This window comes from Podarcis raffonei, chromosome 1 (genome assembly GCF_027172205.1).
Source record: "Podarcis raffonei isolate rPodRaf1 chromosome 1, rPodRaf1.pri, whole genome shotgun sequence".
Lineage (NCBI taxonomy): Eukaryota > Metazoa > Chordata > Lepidosauria > Squamata > Lacertidae > Podarcis > Podarcis raffonei.
Window position 1 is genome coordinate 54,427,178 of NC_070602.1, and position 27,974 is coordinate 54,455,151.

The following is a 27,974-nucleotide window of genomic DNA, read 5'->3' on the forward strand; positions in this document are numbered from 1 at the left end:
TTCTCTCCCTTAAATCTTGAGGATACATGTTTCCTTAACTACCAAGTTGCTGGTCTGCATATTTTTTTCTTCTGTTAACTTAGAACAGGCACATTTTTTTTTAATGAAAAGGAAAGAAGGGGGGGGGAATGTTCTTGTAATAAAGGAGAGAAAATGAAATGGTGGAGCAGTTTCATTCCTTCACACCTACAATCAGTCATATACCTAAGATATAGTTTGGTAAAATGCTTCCTTAACTTTTCCAGACAGATTTTGCAGTCTGTCACTATATGTGAAATGGAGGAAAATCTGTTCACTTATTCTTCCCTTTATATGAATAAAAAAGGAATCAAAACATCAAGGATTGCAGTTTCCAGATTTTAATACAGTACTGATAGCTTTATGCATATTGTTATAACTCATTTGATGTGTAAAGGGACCCCTGACCATTAGGTCCAGTCGTGGCCGACTCTGGGGTTGCGGCGCTCATCTCGCTTTATTGGCCGAGGGAGCCAGCGTACAGCTTCCGGGTCATGTGGCCAGCATGAGTAAGCCGCTTCTGGCGAACCAGAGCAGCGCATGGAAACGCCATTTACCTTCCCGCCGGAGTGGTACCTATTTATCTACTTGCACTTTGATGTGTTTTTGAACTGCTAGGTTGGCAGGAGCAGGGACCGAGCAACGGGAGCTCACTCCGTCACGTGGATTCAAACCGCCGACCTTCTGATTTGGCTAGTCCTAGGCTCTGTGGTTTAACCCACAGTGCCACCTGCGTCCCGCATTTGATGTGTAGTCAGACCCTATTAAGATTAAGCTTCGAACATAATGGGTAACTCTTTCATCCCTGCTTTTCTACTATGTATTGCTAATTCATGTTTGAGTTAAATCTATGAAGTTGAACTAGACTAAATTTTTCTGCCCATTGCATAGCAGGGTGAGGGGAGGATGTTAGTAGTTTTTTTAATATGTTGAAAGACTTAATCATTACTTTTTCAGAAGTACCACTATCATGTACCTGAACAAAGAGTACATAATTGCCTTGTTTAGAGTAGGGAAATTGGGGAAGGTAAATATTTGTTGTTGTTCCTTAGTCATTTAGTTGTGTCCGACTCTTCATGACCCCATGGACCAGAGCACCCCAGGCACTCCTGTCTTCCATTGCCTCCCACAGTTTGGTCAAACTCATGTTAGTAGCTTTGAGAATACTGTCCAACCATCTCGTCCTCTGTCGTCCCCTTCTCCTTGTGCCCTCAATCTTTCCCAACATCAGAGTCTTTTCCAGGGAGTCTTCTCTTCTCATGAGGTGGCCAAAGTATTGGAGCCTCAGCTTCACGATCTGTCCTTCCAGTGAGCACTCAGGGCTGATTTCCTTCAGAATGGATAGGTTTCATCTTCTTGCAGTCCTTGGGAATTCAAGAGTCTCATCCAGCACCATAATTCAAAAGCATCAATTCTTTGGCGATCAGCCTTCTTTATGGTCCAGCTCTCACTTCCATACATCACTACTGGGGAAACCATAGCTTTAACTATACGGACCTTTGTCGGCAAGGGGAAGTCTCTGCTTTTTAAAATGCTTTCTAGGTTTGTCATTGCTTTTCTCCCAAGAAGCAGGAGTCTTTTAATTTCGTGACTGCTGTCACCATCTGCAGTGATCATGGAGCCCAAGAAAGTAAAATCTCTTCATAAATGTCACTTTATAAATGCAAAGTTATACAAATTTCCCTGAAAAGGCTTTACCTGCTATATATCATAGAATCAGTGAATTGTAGAGTCCGAAGGGACCATGAGGATCATCTAGTCCAACCCCCTGCAGTGCAGGAATTTGCAGCTGTCCTATATGGGAATCATTGATATCATTTTTAGACAAGATCATGGGTTCTTTTCATTTGCAATCATTTATCCAAGCCTTGAGAAAGAATTAAGTAGGGAGGACATTTCTTTCTTTTGCATTAAGATAATTAGTCATAAATAACAGAGAGAGGGGGAGAAGCAATTTGATGTAGGGATATCTTAGGCATTTTTGATGTTGCATTGGCTAATAAAGAGAGAGACTTGTGGCGAACCTATACTGTGTCACATTTATAAGTTGTACATCAAGCATGGATTTAGGGAAATATTGGTGGTGGGTTAAAAAAAAATCAAAGCATGATTATCCTCAACTTTCAAGTAACTTGTGTGATAGCTGAGGTCCAACATTAACTGAGGAGAGCACTACATGTACTTGAATGTATGTGTGTCTGTATTAATACTGCAAAAAAAGCAACTAGAAACAGAATAGCTTGTACAAATCATGATGTTGATTGAAAAGAAATACTACCACATGCCATGAAATTAATATCACATACCTCAAATAACTTGTGTTTTTCTTTAACTTCACAAACAGACTTTTATTGCAATCCCAAGCACCGTTGAGATACAGCATTGGCAAGTTTTAAACTAGAGCATGCAGGCATTTAGTCAGCCCTCTTGGGATTGGATCGACTTTCCCAATCCCCACAGTTGTTTTTCACACTTTGCCTTTCCTTCTTTCCTCACCTCTAAGTAGAAAAGAAAAAAGGAGAGCGAAGTGTGATCAAGTTTAGTCTAGCGAGCATTTTTCTCACTCTTAAGTGTTGCTTGTTAAATTTCATTTTTGAAAAATGTAGTTGTTTTTAGTGTACCTGTAAGTGAGCTTGAAATAAAGCACCCTGAATCATTAAAAAAGAAAAAACCCAGCAACTTTGCTTCCTGCTGCTATATAATTTTAAAATGGCTAGGTAATTTGTACAGTGTTTAAGGAAAAAAATAAATCGTACCAGAGCTGACAACTTGGACACCAAACTGCAGGTAAATGCAATTTTAAACAGCGGATTTAGTATCCCTTTGGGGAGAAAAATGAGGTTTTAGATTAGAAATGCTTGACATACCATTAATTAAACTGAAAGGTACATTCCTGTACTGCTTTGATACCTTATAGGGAAGCCACCAAATTTATGTGGCTATAGTAAATGATAATCTTTCAGTTCTGCGGCAATGATATCTGGCCCTTCATAGCATAGAACTTCAAGAGAGCTTGGCTAGTGGTCAAAAGAGGTAAAGAATAGCTGCTTTGGTTATCAGGTTATTTGGTTATTCCTGTAGACTACATCAATGGAATGTTGTTTAAAAGGACACTTAGGAGTAGCCTTCGAAAGCATTTATTCATTTGCTGAAATGAAGCTGGTATGTTAGAACCAAATCTCCTTGCAGCTGCATGTGGATGTGGTCAGCTGTGGTTGTCAAAGGAGTAGGCTTGCCAGCCTTCCTAAAGGCATAGGTAAAGGGACCCCTGACCATTAGGTCCAGTCGTGACCGACTCTGGGGTTATGGTGCTCATCTCGCTTTATTGACGGAGGGAACCGGCATACAGCTTCCGGGTCATGTGGCCAGCATGACTAAGCTGCTTCTGGTGAACCAGAGCAGCACATGGAAATGCCATTTACCTTCCCGCCAGAGCAGTACCTATTTATCTACTTGCACTTTGATGTGCTTGCGAACTGCTAGGTTGGCAGGAGCAGGGACCGAGCAACGGCAGCTCGCCCATCGCGGGGATTCGAACCACCGACCTTCTGATTGGCAAGTCCTAGGCTCTGTGGTTTAACCCACAGTGCCACCCGTGTCCCACAAAGGCATAGAGGTACCCCCAAAAATGTTACTGTAAGGGTTTGAACAGAACCTGCAATACATATAGTACACAATGGCTGACTTGCCGCACAATTTATCTTAACACAATTGTGATAAGAGACGGGATAACTCACAGCCAAACCACTTTCAGCTAATCCTTTGTCTCTGGGCTCATGAAGACAAATGCCATAATAGCAAAGGCCAGCTGTCAAGAATCATTGCAGATACTGATGGATAGATTGGGTAACATGGCGTGTGCATGTTGCTCCTGCTCTCATGTAATGGAATTGTGGTCACAAAGCCTTGAATCCTGCAGTTGCTATTTGTCATGTGCTGAACAGCAGCATTGTGCCTGGTCAGCACTTGGAGGGGAAGGTGTCCAGGGAAATGCAGACAGTTGCAGGAAATGACTTTGTTGATTCATTAAGTGCAGCTTTCCCATTTTCTATTAGTTAGCCAACACTGTAGCTCCATGCCAGAGGGCACTGTGCCATCGGAAGGGCCACTTATTTGAACGAGACCCAAAGACAGCGCCTTAGACGCTTTAAGTTGTTAACACATTTGTGACAAATTATCTTATGGGTGATAGTCAACTGCATTTAACTCAGAGTAGACCTATTGAGATTAATGAACATGACCAAGTGAGGTCCAATAGCTTCAATGGGACTTCTCTGAATAAAACTTAGTTGAATACCACCCTATATTTTTAATCAAGCCCTGCCATGCTCCTGTAAGTTGTATGGGTGGGGTAGAAATAAAATATTATTATTATTATTATTATTATTATTATTATTATTATTATTATTATTAATGGTTTCAGGTAGCACACCTCAGAGCATTTTGAGCAGTCGATACATGATATTCATGCTGTGTCTATGTCCCACATGCTTGTTAACTGCAAGTCCACTGAGAAGAGTCCAGATTCAGAAGGCTCTATAAATGAAAGTCATTATTATCAATTAGTCCACTCAGGCTGCAATGCTATATATATGTTTACTGGGAGTAAACTCAGTGGGACTATCTTTTGAATTGCCATGTTTAGGACTGCACTGTAAATGCCCATGCTAGAGAGACAAGATCCTATGAAGTACATGTAAAGATCTGCACATGATCCATGGAAATGCGTACTCTGCTATATTTTAAATTGCAGGTGTCTTGTTAAACATATTGTGATAAAATCAAGTGGGGGAATTACAGCTTACTTATTTAGGTAGCAAATTGCTTTAAAATGTATATGGTTTTAATATATTGTTTTATTCCCACACCCCCAGTTTTGTAGTCATTGTAGTTCCCCCTTCGGATGCGCACACACACACACACACACACACACACTTAAATATGACTAAAATAACAGCAGAATAGTTGCTTTATATTAGTAATCTTCAAGCAAGTAAACAGATTTCCCTTTTAAAAAATCAATATTGCATGGATTGGTTGTGCACTGTTGTTCCATCCTTTCATGGTTCTGAATTTCTTTCAAAAAATTTGTAATTTTCAATTTCTGCATAAACTGTTCTTTGAACTTGTCTATATTATTTTTTGAGTCCAGCCAGCTAGGCCATGCACATGAATGACCCTGCACATTAAATTACCCATTTCCTCCTTTTCTTTTTATCGTTAATGGAAAAGTAGCAGTTACATTTCAGCTTTTTATTATCCTTAAAGATTCACTGTTGAGAAATTCATAAAGGAGAAAAGAGATAATGTGGACAGCAGTGTAATTTGTGCTGGTAAATGCCAGGCCAGTTTCATAGATTATTTCCATATTTATGAAGGACTGAACTGGTCCAGCTTGCTGATTTCCAGCATGAAATGAACTTCATAGTCAACAGTTCATTCACCAAGCTACTGATTGTGGCTTTCCTAAGTGTAGTAGCTGTAAACTTGTCACTTATTGACTTCTTTAGGTATATTCCAAGTTTTATAACCTGTATGGTCTGTTAACATCACCATGAGGTTTTTGTTTGTTTGTTTGTTGTTTGTTGTTTGTTTGTTTGTTTGTTTGTGAGATATTTAATCCCCATTTTACAGATATGATATATAGATATGGATATTAACAATGCAATATGTGAACAAAATGCCTAATGTCCACATACCTAACAACAATCTAAAGGCAACTAGTGCAGTCACAGTGCCTTCCCTCCCCGGCCTAATACTATGTCAGGTGCGACAGAACAAACACAAGCAGACAACAATCTGGATAAAAATTGGCCACAACTTTATTGATTACAGGTATAAGTGGAACTTGGGCTCAGACATTGGGTGTATATCCATTTCACCCTCCTGCCAGAGGGCTGGAACTGCTTCAGGGTCATGCCATGGATTAGGGCCTCCCCAATATGTTGATCTACTGAGTTGGCCATCCTAAGGCTACAGCTGGAAGCCCTATGGCTCATCTGCCCTATGTTTGGCTTCTGGATAGGAGACCCCTCCAATGAGGTACCCTGTCAACAATACTAAAAGAGTATTGGGCGATGCACCACTTCAACTAATGTTTGACAACTAGGATTCCACCCAATCCCTTAACCTTTTACAGATGTTATCTATAGATAGAGATATCAATGTAATATGTGGACAAAATGCCTAATTTGTACAACAACAATCTAAAAGTGACTATTTCACAACAAAAAAGAACAAGGAAATCATTTTAAACAAACAAACAAACACCCTGCAGATTTAAACAGCAAAATAGAGGCACATGATATAAAATATCACTTATAAATAATGGAAATAAATCACTCAATGTATGAAGAAAACAAAAAGACACATTGAAAATATCTGAATCAGTTAAAAGGTTTTGACCTGAAGGCTGAAACTCGAGAATGAAGGCAGCAGTTGAGGGTCCCTGCCAGAGTATTCTGTAAATAGGACACTAACAGCAACTGGGCATCTCCGATGTGTGGTGAGGAGCTTGGCCAAGGGACTTTGATGATGATATCAACTCTTGTGCAGGTTCAGAAGGCAGTACTACTTCTAGATACCCTGGACTGTAGCCACATAAGAACTTCAAGGTTAACTTCAAAGTCCCTTGGCATTTTGAATTGTGCTTGGAAACAAACAGAAACCAGTGGAGCTGTTTTAGGATTGGTAAGATATGCCACTGGTGCCACTATTTTGCAACTGTAAAGCTCATAAGCAGCCAACAAAGATAACCCCATGTTTAACACACTACAGTAGTTACAAGACTATTTTTGTGCACATGAGCATTTAATTTTATTGACAGTGATCCATGAAATTTTGGATTCCATATTTTAATTATGTCTTCCAAAGGAGAAACTACATGGGACATGTTGTACTTTACTTCTGTTTCTATTATCACTGTGGATAGTGTCGGATTTAGCAGACTATTTAAGCATTTCTTTTCCTGCCATTGATTACTCAAAATTACCACAAAATGTTTTCTCTAGATAGAAAGATAGTCCTCATTGATACCAATTTCACCAACATTCTGTATTATTTGTATTTGTTATTCTTGCCAGATGTACTGGCATAACATAATTGGTGCAATACTTTTAAATTCTCCCTAAGGATTTGTTGATATAGTTTTCTTTCATTGAGTCATCCATATTTTGTATTTAATTCTTTGATTAGCACTCCAAAAATCCAAAGGGTTTGCTCCCCATTTGAAATCTACTTTTTCCCCCACTCCAAAATTCTGTTCATAGAATCATAGAATGGGAAGGAACCCCAAGGGTCATCTAGTCCACCCCCTACAATGCAGGAATCTCAGCTAAAGCATCAATGGCAGATAGCTATCCAACCTCTGCTTAAAAACCTCCAAGGAAGGAGAGTCCACAACCTCCTGAGGGAGTCCATTCCACTGTCGAACAGCTCTTACTGCCAGAAAATTCTTCCTGATGTTTAGTTGGAATCTCCTTTCTTGTAACTTGAAGCCATTGGTTCGAGTCCTACCCTCCAGAGCAGGAGAAAACAAGTTTGCTCCATCTTCCATGTGACAGCCCTTTAGATATTTGAAAATGGCTATCACATCTCCTCTTAATCTTCTCTTTTCCAGGTGCTGACAAAACAAGTAGTTAGTAATAGAAGTAACTATTTTCAATGATAAATTGATCACATACCCAGCTCCTTCAAGCGCTCCTCATAAGGCTTGGTTTCCAGACCCTTGATCATCTTGGTTGCTCTTCTCTACACACATTCCAGCTTGTCAATATCCTTCTTAAATTGTGGTGCCCAGAACTGAACATAGTATTTCAGGTGTGGTCTGACCAAGGCAGAACAGAGTAGTACTATTACTTCCTTTGATCTTGATACTATACTTCTGTTGATGCAGCCTAGAACACCATTTGCTGTCTCTTTTTTGCTGCTGCATCACACTGTTGACTCATGTTAAGCTTGTGGTCCACCAAGACCCCTAGATCCTTTTCACATGTACTGCTAGTTAGCCAGGTGTCTCCCATCTTATGTTTGTGCATCTGGTTCTTCCTGCATGAGTCCAGAACTTATTTGTCCCTATTGGAATTCATTTCAGTTAATTGTAAATGTGTCCCCATTACTTCCATGCCTACACACAGCTTCTCTAAAGCTGCCTCTTAATTATGACACCATGATTCTTAATTTATTTGCTTCATAATATTTATGGACACTTAGTTCTCCTCATCCCCATTGATCTAATTGCTTTTGCCTCAGGTTCTTTGCAAGTGTTGGTCTTTTCCCTTGATAAATGAACTTTGTGACTTTTTTTTGCCATCGTGCCAAATCTTTTGAATCATTTGTTATGGCGAATGTTTGAAAGAAGTGGTTTTAATTTTGGCAAAGCTAACAGTTTTATAGCACCAGTTCTTTCCATAATTGTTAACTATAACAGAGACCATTCTTTAATATCTTTTCTTTATTTGTCTAATCACTGGATTTGAGAGACAATATGACACTTCAAAATCCCCCCCAATGATTTATATTTAGATATGATTGATTATATCTCTAAAAATGAGCACATATTGAAGCCCAAATGATAGACTTCACTGATGTTGCAGCCATACAATCTATGCTGAAGAATATATATTAAGAATGTTAAGTTTTTAAGTTGATTTTAGTCACATGAATGATAAAATAATTTAAAATGGAAATGCATGATAGGAATACTTAAGACCTACAATTCTGTCTTTTTTATGTTTTTCTTCTTTTTTTACACCATTCAAGGAAAGGTGGTCATGTGTCCTACTAAGGCTGTGTTTACGCCATTCATTTAAAGCAGGCTTCCTCAACCTTGGCCCTCCAGATGTTTTGAGACTACAATTCCCAGCATCCCTGACCACTGGTGCTGCCAGCTAGCAATCATGGGAGTTGTGGGCCAAAAACATCTGGAGGGCCGAGGTTGAGGAAGCCTGATTTAAAACATATTTACCGGTAAACATGTAACTTTTAAAAAATCCCAGGAGTTGCAGTTTGTTAGGAGTGCTGGGAAATGTAGCTCTCTGATGGGTATACTGCAGTTCCTGGGATTATGTGGAGAAGCTATGTGCCTTAGAATTGAAGGTGCCCTTGGCTTGAAGGACAATCTGGCCCAAGTACTGTTTCGTGATAAAGAACCGTGGTCATCTCCAGGCTGTCAGTAATTGGCAGAAGAGATTCACGTTGGGGGGTGATTCTGGATCTGGCTGTGTCACTGGAAGCTCAGGTTAGAGGTGTGGGAGTGCCTTTTACCAGTTGCATCTGATTCCACAGCTATCACAATTCCTGGACCCAAGAGGCCTTGCCACAGTAGTTCATGTGCTCAGAGATCTGCACTGGTTGCCAATTTGTTACTGGGCCAAGTTCAAGATGTTACTTTTAGTATATAAAACCCTTAGCAACTTGAGACCAGTTTACCCATAAGATCTGCTTACCTTACATATCCCCACTCAATTTCTGCAGTCAGTGGAACTGGCTTACTACAGGTGCCACATGATACCTGTTCTGCATTTGTAAGAACTTGGTTGTTTAGTATGGCAACACCTACACATTGGCACTCCCTGCCTATTGAGATCAAACAGGTGCCTTCCCTGTATACTCTTTTTGGTGCCTGCTGAAACCATTCTTGTTTAGGCAAGCCTACCCAGATGCTTAGAAAGTTGTTTTCATATTTTAACTTTTGTATGGTTTAAAGTGGGATTGTGAATCTTTCTTGATTTTACTTTTACATATATATAAATTGGTGACTTTTTACATTCAAGCGATGTATACATTTTATTAAATAAATAAACACTAGAAAATTAGGTTCAGACCGTTAAATAACTTTTTTAAACAAAAACAAAAATAAATAAATCAGACTTTTTGTGGTTAGGAAAATATGAAGTTAAGACGTAATCAATGGGAAGGTGTGTAAACACCACACTCTCCATCTATGGACCTTCCAAATCTGTTCTGGGCTTTTCCTCAACCCTCCAGAACAGATGGGGTGGATGCTTAGAGACCACAGAGAGAAGACAGCAGGAGTTTCATTTCTCAACTGGAAGTCATTGTGCAAATAGGCTTTGTTGGATGCAACCCTTTGTTTTCCCCTTTCTTGTAAGTGGGAAGCATAATGGGGTAATTTGAGATTGCTCAAATGCCCTTGTTTTTTCCTTGGTTCTTCTCTTGCTACTACCTGCCCAGGTCCCTACTCTCCACAATCTTAGTCGCTTCCTCTCATCCTTTAGCCTTGCATTCCTATTTAGCTCTGCAGTTGAATCCATCTAGTAACGTGCTCATCTGCTTTTTAATGATTTAAAGCTTCTGCTCATTTTTGTCATATCAGAATTTGCTGCTCCAGCAAACAGTTGGCTCCAGTGAAAATTTTCTTATTGTCTCTGTCCTGAGAGTCAAGGCCTAGTAACTGCACTTGATGTGAATGATGTGATGAGCAATCATGTTGTGTTGCTTAAAACATCAAATACCAGACACAGGGCCAGGATTGTCCTCAAGAGTACAATTGTCCTCAGGCTAGGAGAGTTTTACATTTTCCCTTCCCAGTCACATCCTCAGTGAAAATTCCCCCGAAGCAATTTGCATTAGGAAAAAAATTCCCATTGGTGCTAATGGAAACTTTTCTCCTAATGTAAATCGCCACAGGGGACAGATTTTCGTCAATATTGTGGCTAGGGAGGGAAGCCTTAGCAAACCCCTCATGGGTCATTTCCCCTTCCCCAAGCCTGGTATTTAACTTAAAAGCCACAAGGTAATTGATAACCATGCCATTCATATAGCCTTTGGTTAGGTCCTCAGGACTGAATTTAGCTTCCATGTTGATGTAACTTATCCACTTCACTTGAGAAATGGCAAACAATAGCTGAGCTCTGGTTTTTTCATTCAACCTTTGTACAGCCAAGCTTCTTACTGGCTTCAGTGGCTAATACTGTCTCTTGTGCAACTCCTTAAGACCGTGTCCATGGCTCTTCAACTTTTAACTCACAAAATCCATGTTGAGTGCTGCTAGTTTCCCCCCTGAGTCATCACACAGCTTTCTTAATTTTATGTCATTTGCCACCTCTAAAATCAACTTGAGCTGTTTTCCCTGTTGCAATATTGAAACAGATACAAATATTGTACGCAGGAGTGCCTGTGACCTATTCATTGCTCAGCAGTGATAGATCTGGTAATAATGTGCTTGAAATTCTGGCTGTGCTGTACTTCGTAACACCCGGAGTTTAATTGAAAATACACTCTGACCTTGGTTTTGTTCACTGGGCATAGAAAGGACATAATTGCCGTGAAGCTGCTGAGAGACATTATTTCAAAATGTCATATTGCTAATTTTGGATTTACAAGTCCCTCCTACAGAAAGAAAATCCCCAAATCCCAATATAAAAACCAACAACAATGTGTCGCTGTTACATAAAACGTCAATAAAACAAGTAATTTTCCAAAAAATTAACTTCTTGCTTCTCCATACCTATTTTTTGTCTCCAAAATGCCATAGCGGTATAATAATTTTATCCCTCCTAACAGTCGAATGCTCATTCATAATTACATAAACAGCTTGTAAACTGTAGACCACAAAATGTCTATGTTCCAATCTTACATTCAGAACGTTTCCATAGTTACCAAGGACAAGAGGTATAGTCACTGTTTGCTGGACAGCAGGTTTTTAAGCATTCCCATCCATGGCCTTTCATGCAATATAGGGTCGTCACCCCCAAGTATATGTACCCTACAATGAGTTTCCAGGCTGGGTGCTTCGATAATGTGACATTATGTAATAGAATGGAATGGTGACTGTTTCAGATCTGAAGTATTTTGCTATGTTAGTTCACTCTAGTATGTACCAGAATTTCATAACCTGGGTGACTTAACTTTATCCACCCCATCATTCTTTGCTGGGTGATCCTCATGTAAATTCCAAAATGCACTTAGCAAGTACAGTTCTCTCACAGAGTAAACCTATGCATGTATACTTGGAAGCAAATTCCATTCATTTCCCCAAATATGTGTGTATAGCAGGTGCTCTCCAAATGTGGTTGGGATATCAACTCCCATTTTGGCTCTAACTAGCAAAGCCAGTAGGCAGGGAGGGCCACAGGTTAGCCATCCTGGTTTATAGGATTGAACCCTAAAAATATTCTCCCCCTTTATTCTTTTCATGACATTATTGCCACACACAGCTTAACATGCAGCCCTACCAGCCTCCCAAGACTGTAAAGCAGGGAAGCAGTGGCATGAGAGTTTGCTTCCATCCAGCCGTGCCTCTCAGTTAAACATGCTAAACTTTTGTCCTCCTGCTTAATGTTGCTCCCAACTTTTTGTTTACTGATAAAGGAATGGGTTGCTGTTTACTAAAGAATTGTTTGTTACTCAGTTTTACTGTTGCAGACCCTCCAAGTGTCCCTATTTTCCAGGGACATTCCTGATTTAGAGAAGCCATCCTCTGGGTTTCTGATTTGATCCTGGAATATCTCGTTTTTCCTCAGGGTGTCCCTATTTTCATTGGAGAAATGGAGTTATCCAACCCCCGAGCCGTCTAAAGGCAATCCTGTATAGGGAAGGGTTTTTTTGATGTTTAATGTTTTATTATTTTTTAAATATATGTTGGAAGCTGCCCTGATTGCTGGGCCAATAAGATGTGTGGGGTATAAATAGAATGGAATTGGACATCACTATTTTCATCAGAGAAATGGTGGAGGGTATGTTGTTGCTCCCATCCATGCTCTGGTCTGCCCACTGTGTGCTACCATCCTCTCTAGGAAGCACTTCAGGGTTCAGAAGTGCTCTGACACAGTAAGGCCCCAGTCAGGTATTCTTCTCTACTTTGTTGCCAGTATGTTTCCAGGTCCAGTTCATGGCGCTCACATTAAAGTTTTAAACCCCAAATAACTCACACACCAAGTATCTGAAAAATGGCCTCCTTTGCCACAGATCTTCTCACAGGTGCTAAGATGGGCAAAGTGGGCCCTTATGGTAGTTCCACTCCCTCAGAGGCTCAGGAGGAGACAGGTGACCTGGGAGAGGGTATTCTTTGTGGCAGCCCCTAAGTTGTGGAACTCCCTCCCTACAGACGTGTGTCTGGCATATTCATTATACAATTTTTAGCACATGCTGAAGAGACACCTCTCTACCCTGACCTAGCATTCACCCTAGTTTTTGTGATTTTTTTCAGCTACGATTCTTAATTGTTCATTTTTAAACAAACCCTGGGACCTTAGAGTGAAGGGCAGGTAATAATTTACAACAACAACAACAACAACAACAACAACAACAACAACAACAACAACAACATATACTTTTGGAAATATTCCTGTGCTCCACTCACGTTCCCCCTTCTTATGAGACTATTGTTGCTCAAACTGTGGGGAAACTCTGCTCTGCTATGAAGTCAGTATAATCAGTGATTGGGGAGAAATACCTGGGGCTACCGTGGGAAAGGTGGCTCACACTGTGTGAAAGAGACTTGAAGAAGTGGGCAAAGAGAAGGTATACCTGTATAGAGGCATACCCTGTATACAGAGGCTGGTTCTAGAGTTGCTAAATTGGTAGTAAGAGTAGTATTCAAATGTCAAGTGAGAATGCAGGATAAATAATGGCTCAAAAGAATGGGGATAAACAGATTTCCCCCCATAGGAGTATGTAGTTGGAGACTGCCTGGATGGATGTTCAAGCAGCAGCAGGAGAAATGAGCTCCCCAGCAAAGGCAGAATCTGATTTATTGGGAGAATGCACCGGTGGCCCCCTTCTTTCCTGCTACCCACACATTTCTTGTACTTTCTGGCTTTGCTCACTTGCTCAGCCTCATCCCAGTTGCAGCAGCATTAGCCCAGTTTCTGGTGCATAAGAACACAACAACAGCCCTGCTGGATCAGCTCAGTGACCCATCCAGTCCAACATCCTGTGCTCACAATGGCCAACCATATGCCTGTAAGCTGGACTGGAGTGCAACAGTGCTCTCCCTTCCTGTGGTTTCCAGCCACTGGTATTCAGAAGCCTCTGATCATCAATGAAGAGTACAGCCACTGTGGCTAGTAGCCTTTGACAGCTTTAACCTGCAACCTGGAGAGAGTCTCCTCCTGTGAGTTGAGAACTGGCCACGTGTATGTTCTGCAAGACTCCACATGCAACTGGCCACACATGACAGACTCCAGTCCACTTGCATATGCTTCCCTGGGAGTAGGTTTAATTCAATGAAATAGTTAGGGCTAGTGTGGAGCTAACTGTGTGCATTTTCAGACTGATAACTTATTACAAGCTAACCATTGAGCACATTGAGACTTGCTTTTGATTTTTGAGTAAATGTAGAACGTGTGGATGATCTGTTTGTTCAGAAAATGCTGACTAAGCACCTATTTGTTCTGACCTTTGACATCAGATATATATTTAGGACCAACCCTATTCTTCTGTAAATTGTTTTAGCTGGCTTTAATATTGTATTTTATAGCACTGTAAGCAGCCTTGTAACCTCGCAATGAATGTCAGATATGAAAATGAAGATGATGATAAAAATAAATAGTGCAAATGCATGGACACTGATGGAGTTACTTGGCAGTGATAGGACTTTTTACATGTCCATGGACAATTTCTCTGTGGGATGTTGTGTGTGTGTGTGTGTGTGTGTGTGTGTGTGTGTGTGTGTGTGTAGCCCTGTCCAGTTTTGGGATGTGGCCCCAGATGACTTGCCAGAGGGGTATTGTTGCCCTCTGCCTGAAATGTTTCCCTCTCCTGCTATGAAGGTTTCTCATCATCTGAGTGCAGAAAATGAACTTTAGACTCCTGAGTTCAAAGCTTTGGAGGCTTCACTGAAGTTATGTTGTACATATATTTTTTGCTCAGCATTGATTTCTCAACAGCATACTCTTATGACCCACCTCTGTTACTTAAGTATCTTAGTTTGAAATCAAATTCAGATAACTTTCACAACTCCTTAAATATTCAAGACTGGCTGCACATGAAGAGCCAACACAAAGGGGTCATTTTAAACTGCACTCCTGGATGAACAAGCTATTTGTCAAGTAACAGAGACTCAGTGTATTGTGTTGAGTAGAATGTCATATTAGGGCTGGAGAGTCCAAAACTCAAGCATCCATTTAGCAGTGAAGCCCACTGGGCTAGTCACTATATCTGACTATCCTGCCTCATAAGAATTTGTGAAAATAAAAAGGGGGAACCATATATGCGGCTGTTTTGAGCTGCTTGTAGAAAAGGAAAGGCATAAGTGAACAAAAATACCCAGTCATTTCTGAAAACCTTTGCTATCTGAGAACCTAGGCCAAATCAGTCCCCTGCAGGATGCTTTCTTACCAGCCTAGAAGCAAAAGTACAAAAGGAAGGGACTAACTCCTGGAGCATTAATAACTTGGATAGATTTGGTTCAAATGTGCTAAAACTGTTTCCCACTGCGACCCTAGGTCTGTTCTGCCAGAAGATAGGCCGTTGTCAGTGTAGAATTGCTGGCCCTCAAAGGAGCACTCTTTCCAAGTACAAAGGAACACTATGTGAATTACTTTGGACCATTTAATCAAAATAACAGAGTGCCCTCATAAGGTACTAAGGGAAGCGGCAGTGACAAAAATTACAGCTATTACAGAAATGAAGTTCTACTGTGAAAGGAAACAAAATGGCCATTTACTAATTGACTTTGAAGGCAGAAGTGGGAGGGGTTTCAGGGTTGCCACTCACAGATGCTACATGGTGATTCCTTGGATGCTGAGAAAGGGAAGGGAGGGGTGCTGCAGTGTGAACTGAAATGCTGGAGAGCTTTAACTTTATTTCCTTGTGCTTTGTCAGAACATAGGTGAGGACAGCAAGATCCTTAGTGCTGTGTGTATTTTGGTAAATCCAATTCCATTGGTGATTTCCTCAACCATGCCAGGGCTTTACCAGAGAGATTACACTGAGAAACTACTTGAGTTCATAGATCAAAAACTAGTTATAGCCCTGGATGACTAAAGTCTTCTGTTCTTGCTTAAGAGAAGACTGGTTCTATGCTTTAGGTGGACTTTAAAGAACTTCTTGTAAAGGGCATCCAAAATAGCAGCATTCTCCATTGCCAGTCAAAAGGCTTTGATTAAATTAGGAACTGGAGTAAGATTGAGCACAAGCAATTTTAGGAAGTTCCACGCTACTGTCCATTTTAATAGAGGGTTTGGCAGGAAACTTTCCAGTTCACATTGTCCTGGTTTGCTAGATCCTTGCCAACCAACCTTTCAGAAAAAAACAACATCTTCAGCCAAGGTGTTCATGATGGGACTCACAAATGGAGACAGAATAGTGCTCTCCAGCAACACTATTTGTGGAGTGGGATGGCTGTGTTTATGTGCTACCTCATGCATATGTGTTCAAACCTGAATATTGGTTTAATGAGTAAAACAAAAATAAAATAATTCAGAATTAGACATTGCTTCTTGTTGATATGTACTTAATTTAATGCTCGTGTGAGGTACCTTGATAGTACTTTTGAGGGCTGATTCAGTGAGATATGGTAGATAATAGATAGATGGATACATACACTGTCCATTACTTTTTCAGAATACACTCATTGGATAGAGAGGTAGATGAGATAGCATACCTATTTGCTTATGCTATTTTTTTAGGCTATTTTTATTTTTCTCAGATTGAAATGAACCTGCAGGTATGTTAGTAATATGTTGCTAATTGTTTACAAAGCAAATCTGTATCTGAAGCTCCCTTTAATTACAGAGGTGTTGCTATTTAATCATTACCAGGTGAAATATTCCTTGGCATGAAACCACTGCATTCAGAATACACTGATGCGATTTTGATATATTCTCTTCAGTGAGCACACATGGTTTATAAACTCGGTGGTCTGAATATTTACGAGGTTTCTATTTCCTGAGTTACTTTGGATTTTTCTTTGATTAGCTGTCTGGTCTTCCTTTATTTCCCTCTTGTTTGTTCCTTATGATGTAGTCCTTGAGAATAAGGAAACTCAAAAACAGCAGAAAGCCTTCAGAAGATCAATTTCCCTTCAGGAGTTACTGAAGTGAGGCTTAGATAGCTCAAGGATTAACAATCCATTAGAAAACCTTGTGTCATTAAACCACTGATTTGTATCTTAAAGTGGTCAGTAGAAATTTCAAGTTAGAAACTCTTGATTTAAAGTAACTTGGCTAGATTGTTATGAGTTGGAATGAGAGATAATTTATCAGAGGTCAAACTCTAAGGACTTGTCCCATGCCTAGAAAGCATGAGTGCAAGCAGCGTTGTTCCACTTGACCCATGCTTTCTAGACATGGGTATCAGGATAGCTGTTTTTTAAAAAAGGGAAACGTTGACAGCTATGAGTATCAGCTGTTTTCCCCTTGCCTTGCTCCTTTTCCAGGGAAAACCCACTCTTTAGCTTTAAATCAGAACAAATGGCAGTCCATGGAAAACCTGATTGCCATCTACTCTGGCAGATTTCCTCCGAGGGAAACAGCAAGACAAGAAGTGTGGATAAGCCCTAAATAGTATTCAATTAGCAAATAACTTTTCCATTGAACATGTTCTGTTAAAGGTGTTCTGTGTACACTCAAACTCCAAAATGCTGGGAGGGGAGAATATTTATTTTAGTTTGGTTTAGTTTAGTTTAGAATTTATAAACGACTCTACATTCAGAGAATACACAAGTGGTGTACAGAAATAGAATAAAATGCAGATCATAAAACAGTGTTAAAACCTAAACTCCTTTGGCACAACTCTGCCTGATGATTATACTTGCATTCTCATTTCCCTTTAGGGAAGTGTATAAGTTAGTAGACCTTAGCACATGGGTGGGCAAACTAAGGCCCGGGGGATGGATCTGGTGCAATCACCTTCTAAATCTGGCCCGCGGATGGTCTGGGAATCAGTGTGTTTTTACATGAGTAGAATGTGTGCTTTTATTTAAAACACATTTCTGGGTTATTTGTGGGGCATAGTAATTTGTTCATCCCCCAAAAAAATATAGTCCAGCCCCCAACAAGGTCTGAGGGACAGTGGACCAGCCCCCTGCTGAAAAAGTTTGCTGACCCCTGTCTTAGCACCAGTGGCGTAGCGTGGGGGGTGCAGGGGGGGCCGGCCGCACCGGGCGCAACATCTGGGGGTTAGGGTTAGGGGGCGCAAATCCACGGGTTAGGGGGCGCAAATTCACGGGTTAGGGGTGCAAATTACTTGCCTTGCCCCGGGTTCTGACAACCCACGCTACGCCACTGCTTAGCACAACCTAAATACATATACATTTCCCCATTTTATGTTCACCATCTTGAAAGTGTTGTTATATCTTCTGTTATAGATATTCTTATAACTGGAATAAACAGTGCTATGGCTTCTTCAGTGAAGGTCCTCAGCATTCTGCATTCCTCGCTTACTATAGTTTTAGATAAATAAGCATCTTTGGTAGTTACAAAAGTGAATGTCACACCAGAATTTAGTTTACCACGTGCTAACTACTTGAAACTCCTGGGGCCAGATGCAACTAACCCATTCCACAAGCAGAAGCCCTCATAATGACTTCTGCAAGTGTGATGGGGATTACCTCTCCTCTTCTTCCCCCTTGACTCCCACAAATCCACTCTGGGAAATCCACTCTGTGTAGGAAGAGAGGAAGGGAGGTTACTGCATCAGGCACGGATATAGGTCAGTGGAAGCATAACAATCTCCTTACTGCTATGTTGAATTCCATCATTGCCTGGCAGTCAAGCACTACTCATATTGTGGAACCTATTCATTTAAAGACCCCCAATTCACTAGGAAAACAAGTATCCTCTGCATGTTCCATAATTACTCCCACAATCTTGTATCCAGTCTTGATATGATGCATCTTATCATTTGGATGGGGCTGTTGTTCAGTATAGTAATGTACTTTACATGTCAAAAGTTGAACCTGAGACCTTTTACATGTAAAGTACATTACTGAATAACAGCCCCATCCAAATGATAAGATGTATCATATCAAGATTGCTAGTTCCCAGCTCTGATATGAACTGTAGCAAGCTGGGTTTGGTTACATTGTTGTTTTTATGGAAACAATATAGAATAATTGAGAGAGGACTTTGGTCCCATGTTTCCTTTATCTGTTTTATCACTAGCTAATGTGATTCATTATTCAAGCATAGTCCTTTAGGGGAAAAGAGTAGGCAAGACAAAACAAAAAGACAAATGAGCAACATTCTTTTTAGTTGCTTCTCTGCTAGTCTTTCAACATAAAAGTTGTGCAGCACAAATGTGTGTGTGTGTGTGTGTGTGTGTTTACTTGGAAATAGGTCCATTCTGTTAAAAGTTGGGTGTTTACAAATGTAGCCTTAATGTGTCATCCTGTGCCAAAATCCACTCAAGGATTGCACTTTATACAACCATAGATCTCCTACTCTTCCCAGCACCTAACTATACACGATGCTAATTGTGTCACTGGCAATCACATTATTAGTTTTTCTGTAGTTAATTTCAGGCATGGAGCTCAACTTTTATTAAATTGCAGGGGAGGCTGGACCTTTATTTCCCCTCTTGCAATTTATATGCAGACACAGAAAACTCGAAAAACTCTGGTTGACAATAATGGGAAGTTTCCCCCTTAAACCTAACTGCAGCACGGGGGGGGGGGGGGATTTTCATCAAGATCATGAAAGAGGAGGGAAGTGTTAAATCTCTACCTCCATGCCAAAAACAACAACAACACTCCCTTCTTTTCCCAGGTACACAACAACACACCATGTATGTGTGCCCCAGCAACCATGACTATCAGCCCAGAACAATTATCTACAATTATCTATTAACTACAATTATTATTTCAGCAGCCATGGTGTTGAGTATGTACATGTTAATTGTGATGTCAAAGCAAAGAACACATCAAACAAAAACACTTTGCACAGAGACTTCTTTCTTGGAGGTTTTTAAGCAGATGGTCATTTGTCGTGGATGCTTTAGCTGAGATTTCTGCATTACAGGGGGTTGGACTAGATAAGTATGGCCATCCAGACAGTTTCTGGGGTTTAGCAAGCACAACCTTTATCTCACTTCAAGTGTTGCAAATTAAGAAATAGTTCACTTATCTCAATTTTGCTCAGAGAGGCACTCTGATTTGGAGCTTGGCCACTACTTTGTGGTAGGGATGGAAGGAAAGTTTAATTCAAAACACATTTAAAGGCCAATCTACCTAATTTGCACTTTCTGAAATATTATGAGGACTGAAACACAGCCATCCTTCAAAATTCATACTTCTCTGAATTTGGAATGCAGCTCTCCAGACAAAGCACAAAAATGCATATACTGGGGTAAATATTGCATACAAAATCATATATTGGTGGAAATGCATTAATACTATGAATGTGTATATTGGGGAAAATGTATTAAAAATGTGTATAATAGGAGAAATTTGCACACAGACACAAAAAGAATTTTGATGACGTCTGAGGAACTTAAGACTGAAAATGTGGGATACTAAGAGAACCAAAATGAACAGTTTCACCATCCTTCCTCTGTAGACATGACTGCAGCTGAGATATTGGAATGAGCTGCTTGGGTTTTATAAAGATCATATGAAATATTCATTTTTAATTATTAGTGGTTGACCCTAGGATGGGTTTGGACCCTGGTAAGGATGTTCCTTTTTTATATGAGGAAGTTGCTGTATTACAGGTCAGACCACTGGTCCCTCTTCCTCAGTATTGTTTAGGGGCAGTGGTTTACAAGTTTGCAGATTAGAGCCTTTCTCAGCCCTGCCTGAAGACACTGGTGTTTGAACCTGAGAACTTTTTCATACAAAGTGCTGCAGTCTCTTCCCTGAGGCATGGTATAAAAGTTAACAGAAAATGGACATATATCTGGTGGGTACAGCAGGTACCTTTATTAATAATTTGCATATGCATGTTCATCATTTGGTGGCTTGCTTGCAACAGATCAAAAACCACAAATCATTTTCCAGATCTCCTAATACCGTTTTTCAAATAGTAGTTTTCAACAGAAGCGGTTCAAATATTTAGCAGAAATGATTGAGAGATTTACTGTTGAATGATGACCTATCAAGTGTTATGCATATACAGGTGAGCCAGACATTAGATTGGTGTCATGGTCAGAAACAGCTCTCACATAACCCTGTTAAAATTATTATTATTATTATTATTATTATTATTATTATTATTATTATTATTATTATTTTCTACCCTGCCCATCTGGCTGAGCCTCCCCAGCCACTCTGGGCAGCTTCCAACAGAACGTTAAAAATACAATAAAACATCAGTCATTAAAAACTTCCCTAAACAGGGCTGCCTTCAGATGTCTTCTAAATGTCATATAGTTGCTTATTTCTTTGACGTCTGATGGGAAGATGTTCCACAGGGCGGGCGCCACTACCCAAAAGGCCCTCTGCCTGGTTCCCTGTAACTTCGCTTCTCACAGTGAGGGAGCCACCAGAAGGCCCACAGCGCTGGACCTCAGTGTCTGGGCAGAACGATGGAGGTGGAGATGCTCCTTCAGGTATACAGGAATGAGACCATTTAGGGCTTTAAGGGTCAGCACCAACACTTTGAATTGTGCTCAGAAATGTACTAGGAGCCAATGTAGGTCTTTCAAAACCAGTGTTATGTGGTCTTGGCAGTCGCTCCAAGTCACCAGTCTAGCTGCCACATTCTGGATTAGTTGTAGTTTCCGGGTCACCTTCAAAGGTAGCCCCACGTAGAGCGCGTTGCAGTAGTCCAAGTGGGAATAACTAGAGCATGCACCACTCTGGCGAGACAGTCTGCAGGCAAGTAGGGACTCAGCCTGCATTCCAGATGGAGCTGGTAGACAGCTGCTCTGGACACAGAATTGACCTGCACCTCCAAAATGACTCCCAGGATACGCACCTGGTACTTCAGGGGCACAGTTGCCTCATTCAGGATCAGGGAGTAGTCCCCCCACCTGCCTGCCCCCGTTCCCCCGTATAAAAATACAGTTGGTTGAAAACAAATTGAACTAAGTTTATTGATGATTAAACCTGTGCTTTAAAACAAAATAATAAACAGGGGTACATCAGCAGACACTAAGAGAGTGTTCCTGAACACACATACCAGAACACATTTACAATACTCCTGGGACGGTGTCGAATCTGGGGGACTCAAATTTCAGTGGCCCCCTATGCAGTGCTAACCCTCCCCTCCCGCCTCTCGCCTTCCATTCTACCTATAGTTGTGGAATGCCCTGTGTCACCCCTGAGGTTCTGCATCTGGTTCGGTTGTGCTCCCCTAAATCCACCTCTGCCTGAGAGTAAGCTCTATTGGACACTGAGAGCTGATTCCCATGTGACACTAGGCCAAACGATGGCTTGGTGTGACCACACAAACCTGAGGTTTCCTGCAGAGGAGATTGCAACTGCTGCTGCTGTACTGTTAGGGATTAAGGTTTGTCTTGCTCAGAACAAACCATGAGTGGTAAACACAGGGGCAAACCTTGGTTTGCTGAAGCAATATAAACCATAAGCCTGGGTTTGGGCAACACACTGAACCAAATTAAGACTCACAGCAGCAGAGGCAGAGGAGGAGAAAAGTGGCCATTCTCTCCTCTCTGCTGAGCCTGCACACTCCTGCATTTGTACAAAGCCATAGTTTGGCTCTGCAAACCAGCTCATTGTAAACATGTGTAGGACTGCGGTGTCAGAAATGGCAAAACACACCAGATTCATTTCACTAAACAGTGTCCTAGCACCTGCTGAAGTTCCTTCTTTCTGCTCTTTTCTTTTGCTCTTTGGTGCTGCTTTCCGTTTTTTCATTCTAACCCAGTGCTTTTAACCTCTCGTCTCTGAGGAAACGTATGGAATACAGCCTTCACAGTGCTGCACAAAAGCTTTAATAGTTTTCTGTTACTGCAAGAAGCTAGTGTCAAACATGCATAAGTAAATTCATAAATATATATTATCTGATTATAAAAAACACCTTTTACTAAATAGACTACTATGTGAATAATAATATATTTTCACCCTGTTTTTCAAAGTATACCATTTCCACCTCCACCTCCTTACTACAAAATGAAACAATTTGAAGCTTAAAATGGAAAACCTTTGGCTGATAGTATTTTTGTTCAACTAAATGCATGTATTATGCATCTGTGTGCTTTGGGTTATAAATGTGCTTGGCGCTTGCTGTAATTTATAAGACTTCACTTTTGGCTGATTTATAGGAAATTTCATTAATCTCTACAGCACAGGGGCCTTGCAGTGAGTAGCAGATTGAAAATGAAGCCAGGGCTGGGTTTTTTAGAAGCTACCACAAATGAATCAGCACTGAGAGACTTTGAATAGTAATGATGATTTGCAGAGTCGAAAGGTCTTTTTTCACTTACACTAAGATCCGAAAGAAACATTTTTGGAGGTAACACTGAAATTGCTAACCCTGCAGCTATGGGAGATATATTTTTTTCTGTCGTTTAAATAGCCATTCTTTATTCCTGTGTTCAGCACACATTTACTAATGAGACTTTCTCTGCTGCTATGGCCAAATATGAGGATAGTGGAGAGTGTATCAGGAAATCAGATGAGTCTGCTTAATGGTGGGAGAGAGCTGATGCTCAGCTCAGCAGTTCACAGAAACTCCTTTTTATCTGCTTTCCTGAAAGAAGCAAACAATAAGCATTTGGTGAGCATTTCTATTCAAGTAGTAAAAGCTTTACTTGCACCATTCCTCAGTTCTATGTTGTGTACACCATGGTGACTGTCCTTTAGGGGAAATAGCACAAGAAGTAAAGGCAACAGGAGTCTGCAGATTTGACTGTGTCATATAGACCATACACATATGTCAATCCTATACTCATGCTTGCCTTTTAATCACTGCTCTTGGTAAACTAGAGGCAAACTACATTGGCCACATTTTTGGTTTTGCATTCAAACAATTGTCTCAACTTCTTTCCATGTTTTTAAGCAGCAATGAAGTTTCAAAATGTACCATTCTTGGTTCTTGTTCTGAACTTATTCCCTGACATGTTGGGTCCCCATCTTAATTGTTAGAATTTCTGTATCAACTGAAAAACAAACATGGGCTATGACATTCCAGTTCCATTCTATGCATGGTTTCATGGAAGTTCTTCTTGATAAAAAAAACCAAAAACAAGACAAGCATATATCACAACAACGATAGTGTTGCATTTTCATTTTCATCATCATCATCATCATCATCATCATCATCATCATTATTCATTTGCAGATTTTTTTCATGATTTCCAGTATTGTATTCAATCATGTCCCTTTGCTGCCAGAAACAGGAGAGGCTTCCATCAGCAGAATCTTGCCAATTCTCCCTCTCCCCTCCTTGTGGCCCCTGCAAATCTGATCCAGAATATTGAATGGCCCTTCAGAACAGTGTGGGAAGGGGTGCAGAGCGCTGCAAAAGGGAGGAAGAATTGGCACCACCGGAAACGATCTTATATTTCAGTTAGAATTGTATGCCATTTTATGTGTTATTTTCTTTTGGTGACTAGGCTGCATAGTTCAACAGAGAGTTCAAAGGCTCAAGTAGCAATTTTAAGCCTCCATTAGTATATTAAGATGCATTCCCCAGAAATCTGTAGGCAGGTGAATGGGAAATTATGTGTATCAAGTATTTCATAAAATTACCATTTTAAAAATATATAAAGTTGAGGAAATTGTAGTGCAAATTAACAATTGGAGCTAACATGATCCTTCTTTATTTGTTTCTTTCAGACTATTGGAACTCCTGAAGGACCAACACCAAATAAATTATGAATGTTGAACAAGATGACCTTACATCCACAGCAGATAATGATAGGTCCTAGGTTTAACAGGGCCCTATTTGACCCCTTGCTTGTGGTGCTACTGGCTCTTCAACTTCTTGTGGTGGCTGGTTTGGTTAGAGCTCAGACTTGCCCGTCTGTCTGTTCCTGCAGCAATCAGTTTAGCAAAGTAATTTGTGTGAGGAAGAATCTGAGAGAGGTCCCTGACGCCATCTCCACAAACACACGGTTATTGAATCTCCATGAGAACCAGATCCAAATCATTAAGGTGAATAGCTTCAAACACCTGAGACATCTAGAAGTCTTGCAGCTGAGCAGAAATCACATTAGAACAATTGAAATAGGGGCCTTCAATGGTCTGGCTAATCTCAATACTTTGGAACTTTTTGACAATCGTCTTAGCACCATCCCGAATGGGGCTTTTGTGTACTTGTCAAAACTGAAGGAGCTTTGGTTGCGAAACAACCCCATTGAGAGTATTCCTTCTTATGCTTTTAATAGAATCCCTTCCCTGCGAAGGTTGGACTTGGGGGAATTGAAAAGGCTTTCATATATCTCAGAAGGTGCCTTTGAAGGTCTGTCCAATTTGAGGTATTTGAACCTTGCTATGTGCAACCTTCGGGAGATCCCTAACCTCACGCCACTTGTAAAACTGGATGAGCTAGACCTTTCTGGGAATCACTTAACTGCTATCAAGCCTGGGTCCTTTCAAGGATTAATGCACCTTCAGAAATTGTGGCTGATCCAATCCCAGATTCAAGTGATTGAAAGGAATGCCTTTGATAACCTTCAGTCGCTAGTGGAGATCAACCTGGCCCACAACAATCTAACACTACTGCCTCACGACCTCTTTACACCTCTCCGTCTAGAAAGGATCCACCTACATCACAACCCTTGGAACTGCAACTGTGACATCCTGTGGCTCAGCTGGTGGATTAAAGACAAAGCGCCCTCGAACACTGCATGCTGTGCCCGTTGCAACACGCCTCCTAGCTTGAAAGGGAGGTACATTGGTGAGCTGGACCTGAATTACTTCACGTGCTACGCTCCTGTGATTGTGGAGCCACCAACAGACCTCAACGTCACTGAAGGCATGGCTGCAGAGCTGAAATGCCGAGCATCGACGTCCCTGACCTCTATATCTTGGATTACTCCAAATGGGTCTGTTATAACACATGGGGCTTATAGGGTTCGGATTTCTGTGCTCAGCGATGGCACGTTAAATTTTACGAGGGTGACTGCGCAAGACACGGGCTTGTATACATGCTTGGTGAGTAACTCTGTTGGGAATACCACAGCTTCTGCAACACTCAATGTAACTGCACAGGAGTGTATTACTTATTTTTCAACCATCACAGTAGAAACTGTGGAACCTTCTCAGGATGAGGCGCGGACAACAGAGCAGGTTTGGCCCACACCGGTCATTGAATGGGACACCACCAATGTGACAACCTCTCTCACACCACAGAGCACAAGGTCAACGGAAAAAACGTTCACCATCGCTGTGACAGATTTGAGCAATGGGATTCCAGGAATAGATGAGGTTATGAAGACTACCAAAATCATAATTGGTTGTTTTGTGGCAATCACTCTTATGGCAGCGGTGATGTTGGTCATTTTCTACAAAATGAGAAAGCAACATCACCGGCAAAACCACCATGCTCCAACACGAACTGTAGAGATCATTAATGTGGATGATGAGCTTACAGGTGACACGCCTATAGAAAGTCATTTGCCCATGCCAGCAATAGAGCATGAGCACCTAAATCACTATAACTCTTATAAGTCTCCTTTCAACCACACAACAACAGTTAACACAATAAATTCAATACACAGTTCAGTGCATGAACCATTATTGATCCGAATGAACTCGAAAGACAATGTGCAAGAGACTCAGATCTAAAACATTTACAGATTTAAAACACAAGACAGTTTATTAAAAAAAAATGACACAAATGACTGGGCTAAATCTACTGTTTCAAAAAAAGTGTCTTTACAAAAAAAAAGAAATTTATTTATTAAAAATTCTATTGTGAGAGAAAGCAGACAAAATTATGTGTATTCCTCAGAACCTCTTTTTGCTGCACTTATTTACCCTACTTCTTTCCTCCCCTTTCTTCTTCCCCCTTCCCAAGCCCATTTGCCATATTTTTCATAGAACAACTTGATTCTCTAAAAAAAAAAGATTAAAAAAAACTGGTCTAGGGATTTTTGTAAGAATTCTGTTAACGCTTTGGGAATTTTTATGGTGAATTCTAGTGGTGAGATTCGGTCTATTTTGTCTTTCTTCATTTCATTTTCTTCTCATGCCCTTTTTGAAATGGTTCAACAGGGAAATGGATGTTAGTGGTAGATTCATAAGAACAATCAAGGAACAACAACAGCAAAAATAACAAAATATTTTATTTTTATTTTTATTTTTCACATAATGACCTGTTCTGTATTTCCTGAAGGGACCATTCTGTGGAAGAAGAAAACAAAAACAAAAACAATCCAAGAAATTAATTTTCATGTGAGCATCTATAAAACCCATGATCTTTTAAACAATTCTAGAACCAGGATTTGTAGTTCAAACACTAAAATAAGATTATAAATAAAATATTGTTGGTTTTTTCTGTATTTGGACAGAAATCATTTTTAGTGTGGCTTCTGATGTCAAAAGGTGGTTAAAAATTCTACATTCCCCTCTCTTGCATTTTCCTAAAAAAAGAAAACTTTATAACTTACAACAGTTTGGATTTTAACTCATCATTAGTAATATATTTACTTTTAGCCTATGTAAACATTAGCATACCATGTGTGAAGAATAGTGGCCAAAATCAACCCAGTTCATATTGTATTGGTGGTTTGCGACCTGCTGCAGCATAATTCATCCCACCCTGCTGAGATAATGTGAAAAGTCCTGGACCACATGGAAGGAGCCCATGCTGTGGTCCCTTCATACACCTACACTGTCAAGGGGAAAGGCTTGCAGAATGGGCTTCTCCCCACATATGGGGTTTTTTTTAATGCTACTTAAACAGTTCAGGAAGAAGCCATGCAACAGTTGCCATAACACCAGCCTATCATGGAAAGGGGTCTTAACTCAAGCTGAGCCAGAGATCTCCATGCCCCATATTCATGGGACCATTAATCCCCCACAAAAAAGGCTGGGTATCAGTGGCTTTCGGGTGACAGACAAAATGAAGAATGCTTGGGTGGTGGCTGGGCTTAACTTTAAAGTTGAGGTGGCTGAGGGTTTTCTTCACAAACAAACAAAC

The 27,974-nt window shown here is 40.5% G+C and overlaps 1 protein-coding gene across 4 annotated transcripts in view; it reads left to right on the plus strand.

The window, feature by feature from the left end:
• Positions 1-27,333, plus strand: part of LRRC4C (leucine rich repeat containing 4C) — a 625,819-nt gene extending 598,486 nt beyond the window's left edge. For all 4 annotated transcript variants that reach the window (XM_053387713.1, XM_053387698.1, XM_053387690.1 and 1 more), the window contains one exon: positions 24,665-27,333. In XM_053387713.1, coding sequence (XP_053243688.1) covers positions 24,707-26,617 — 1,911 coding nt within the window. In that variant the 5' untranslated portion in view covers positions 24,665-24,706 and the 3' untranslated portion in view covers positions 26,618-27,333. The remainder of the gene's footprint in view (positions 1-24,664) is intronic.
• The last annotated feature ends 641 nt before the right edge of the window (positions 27,334-27,974 follow it).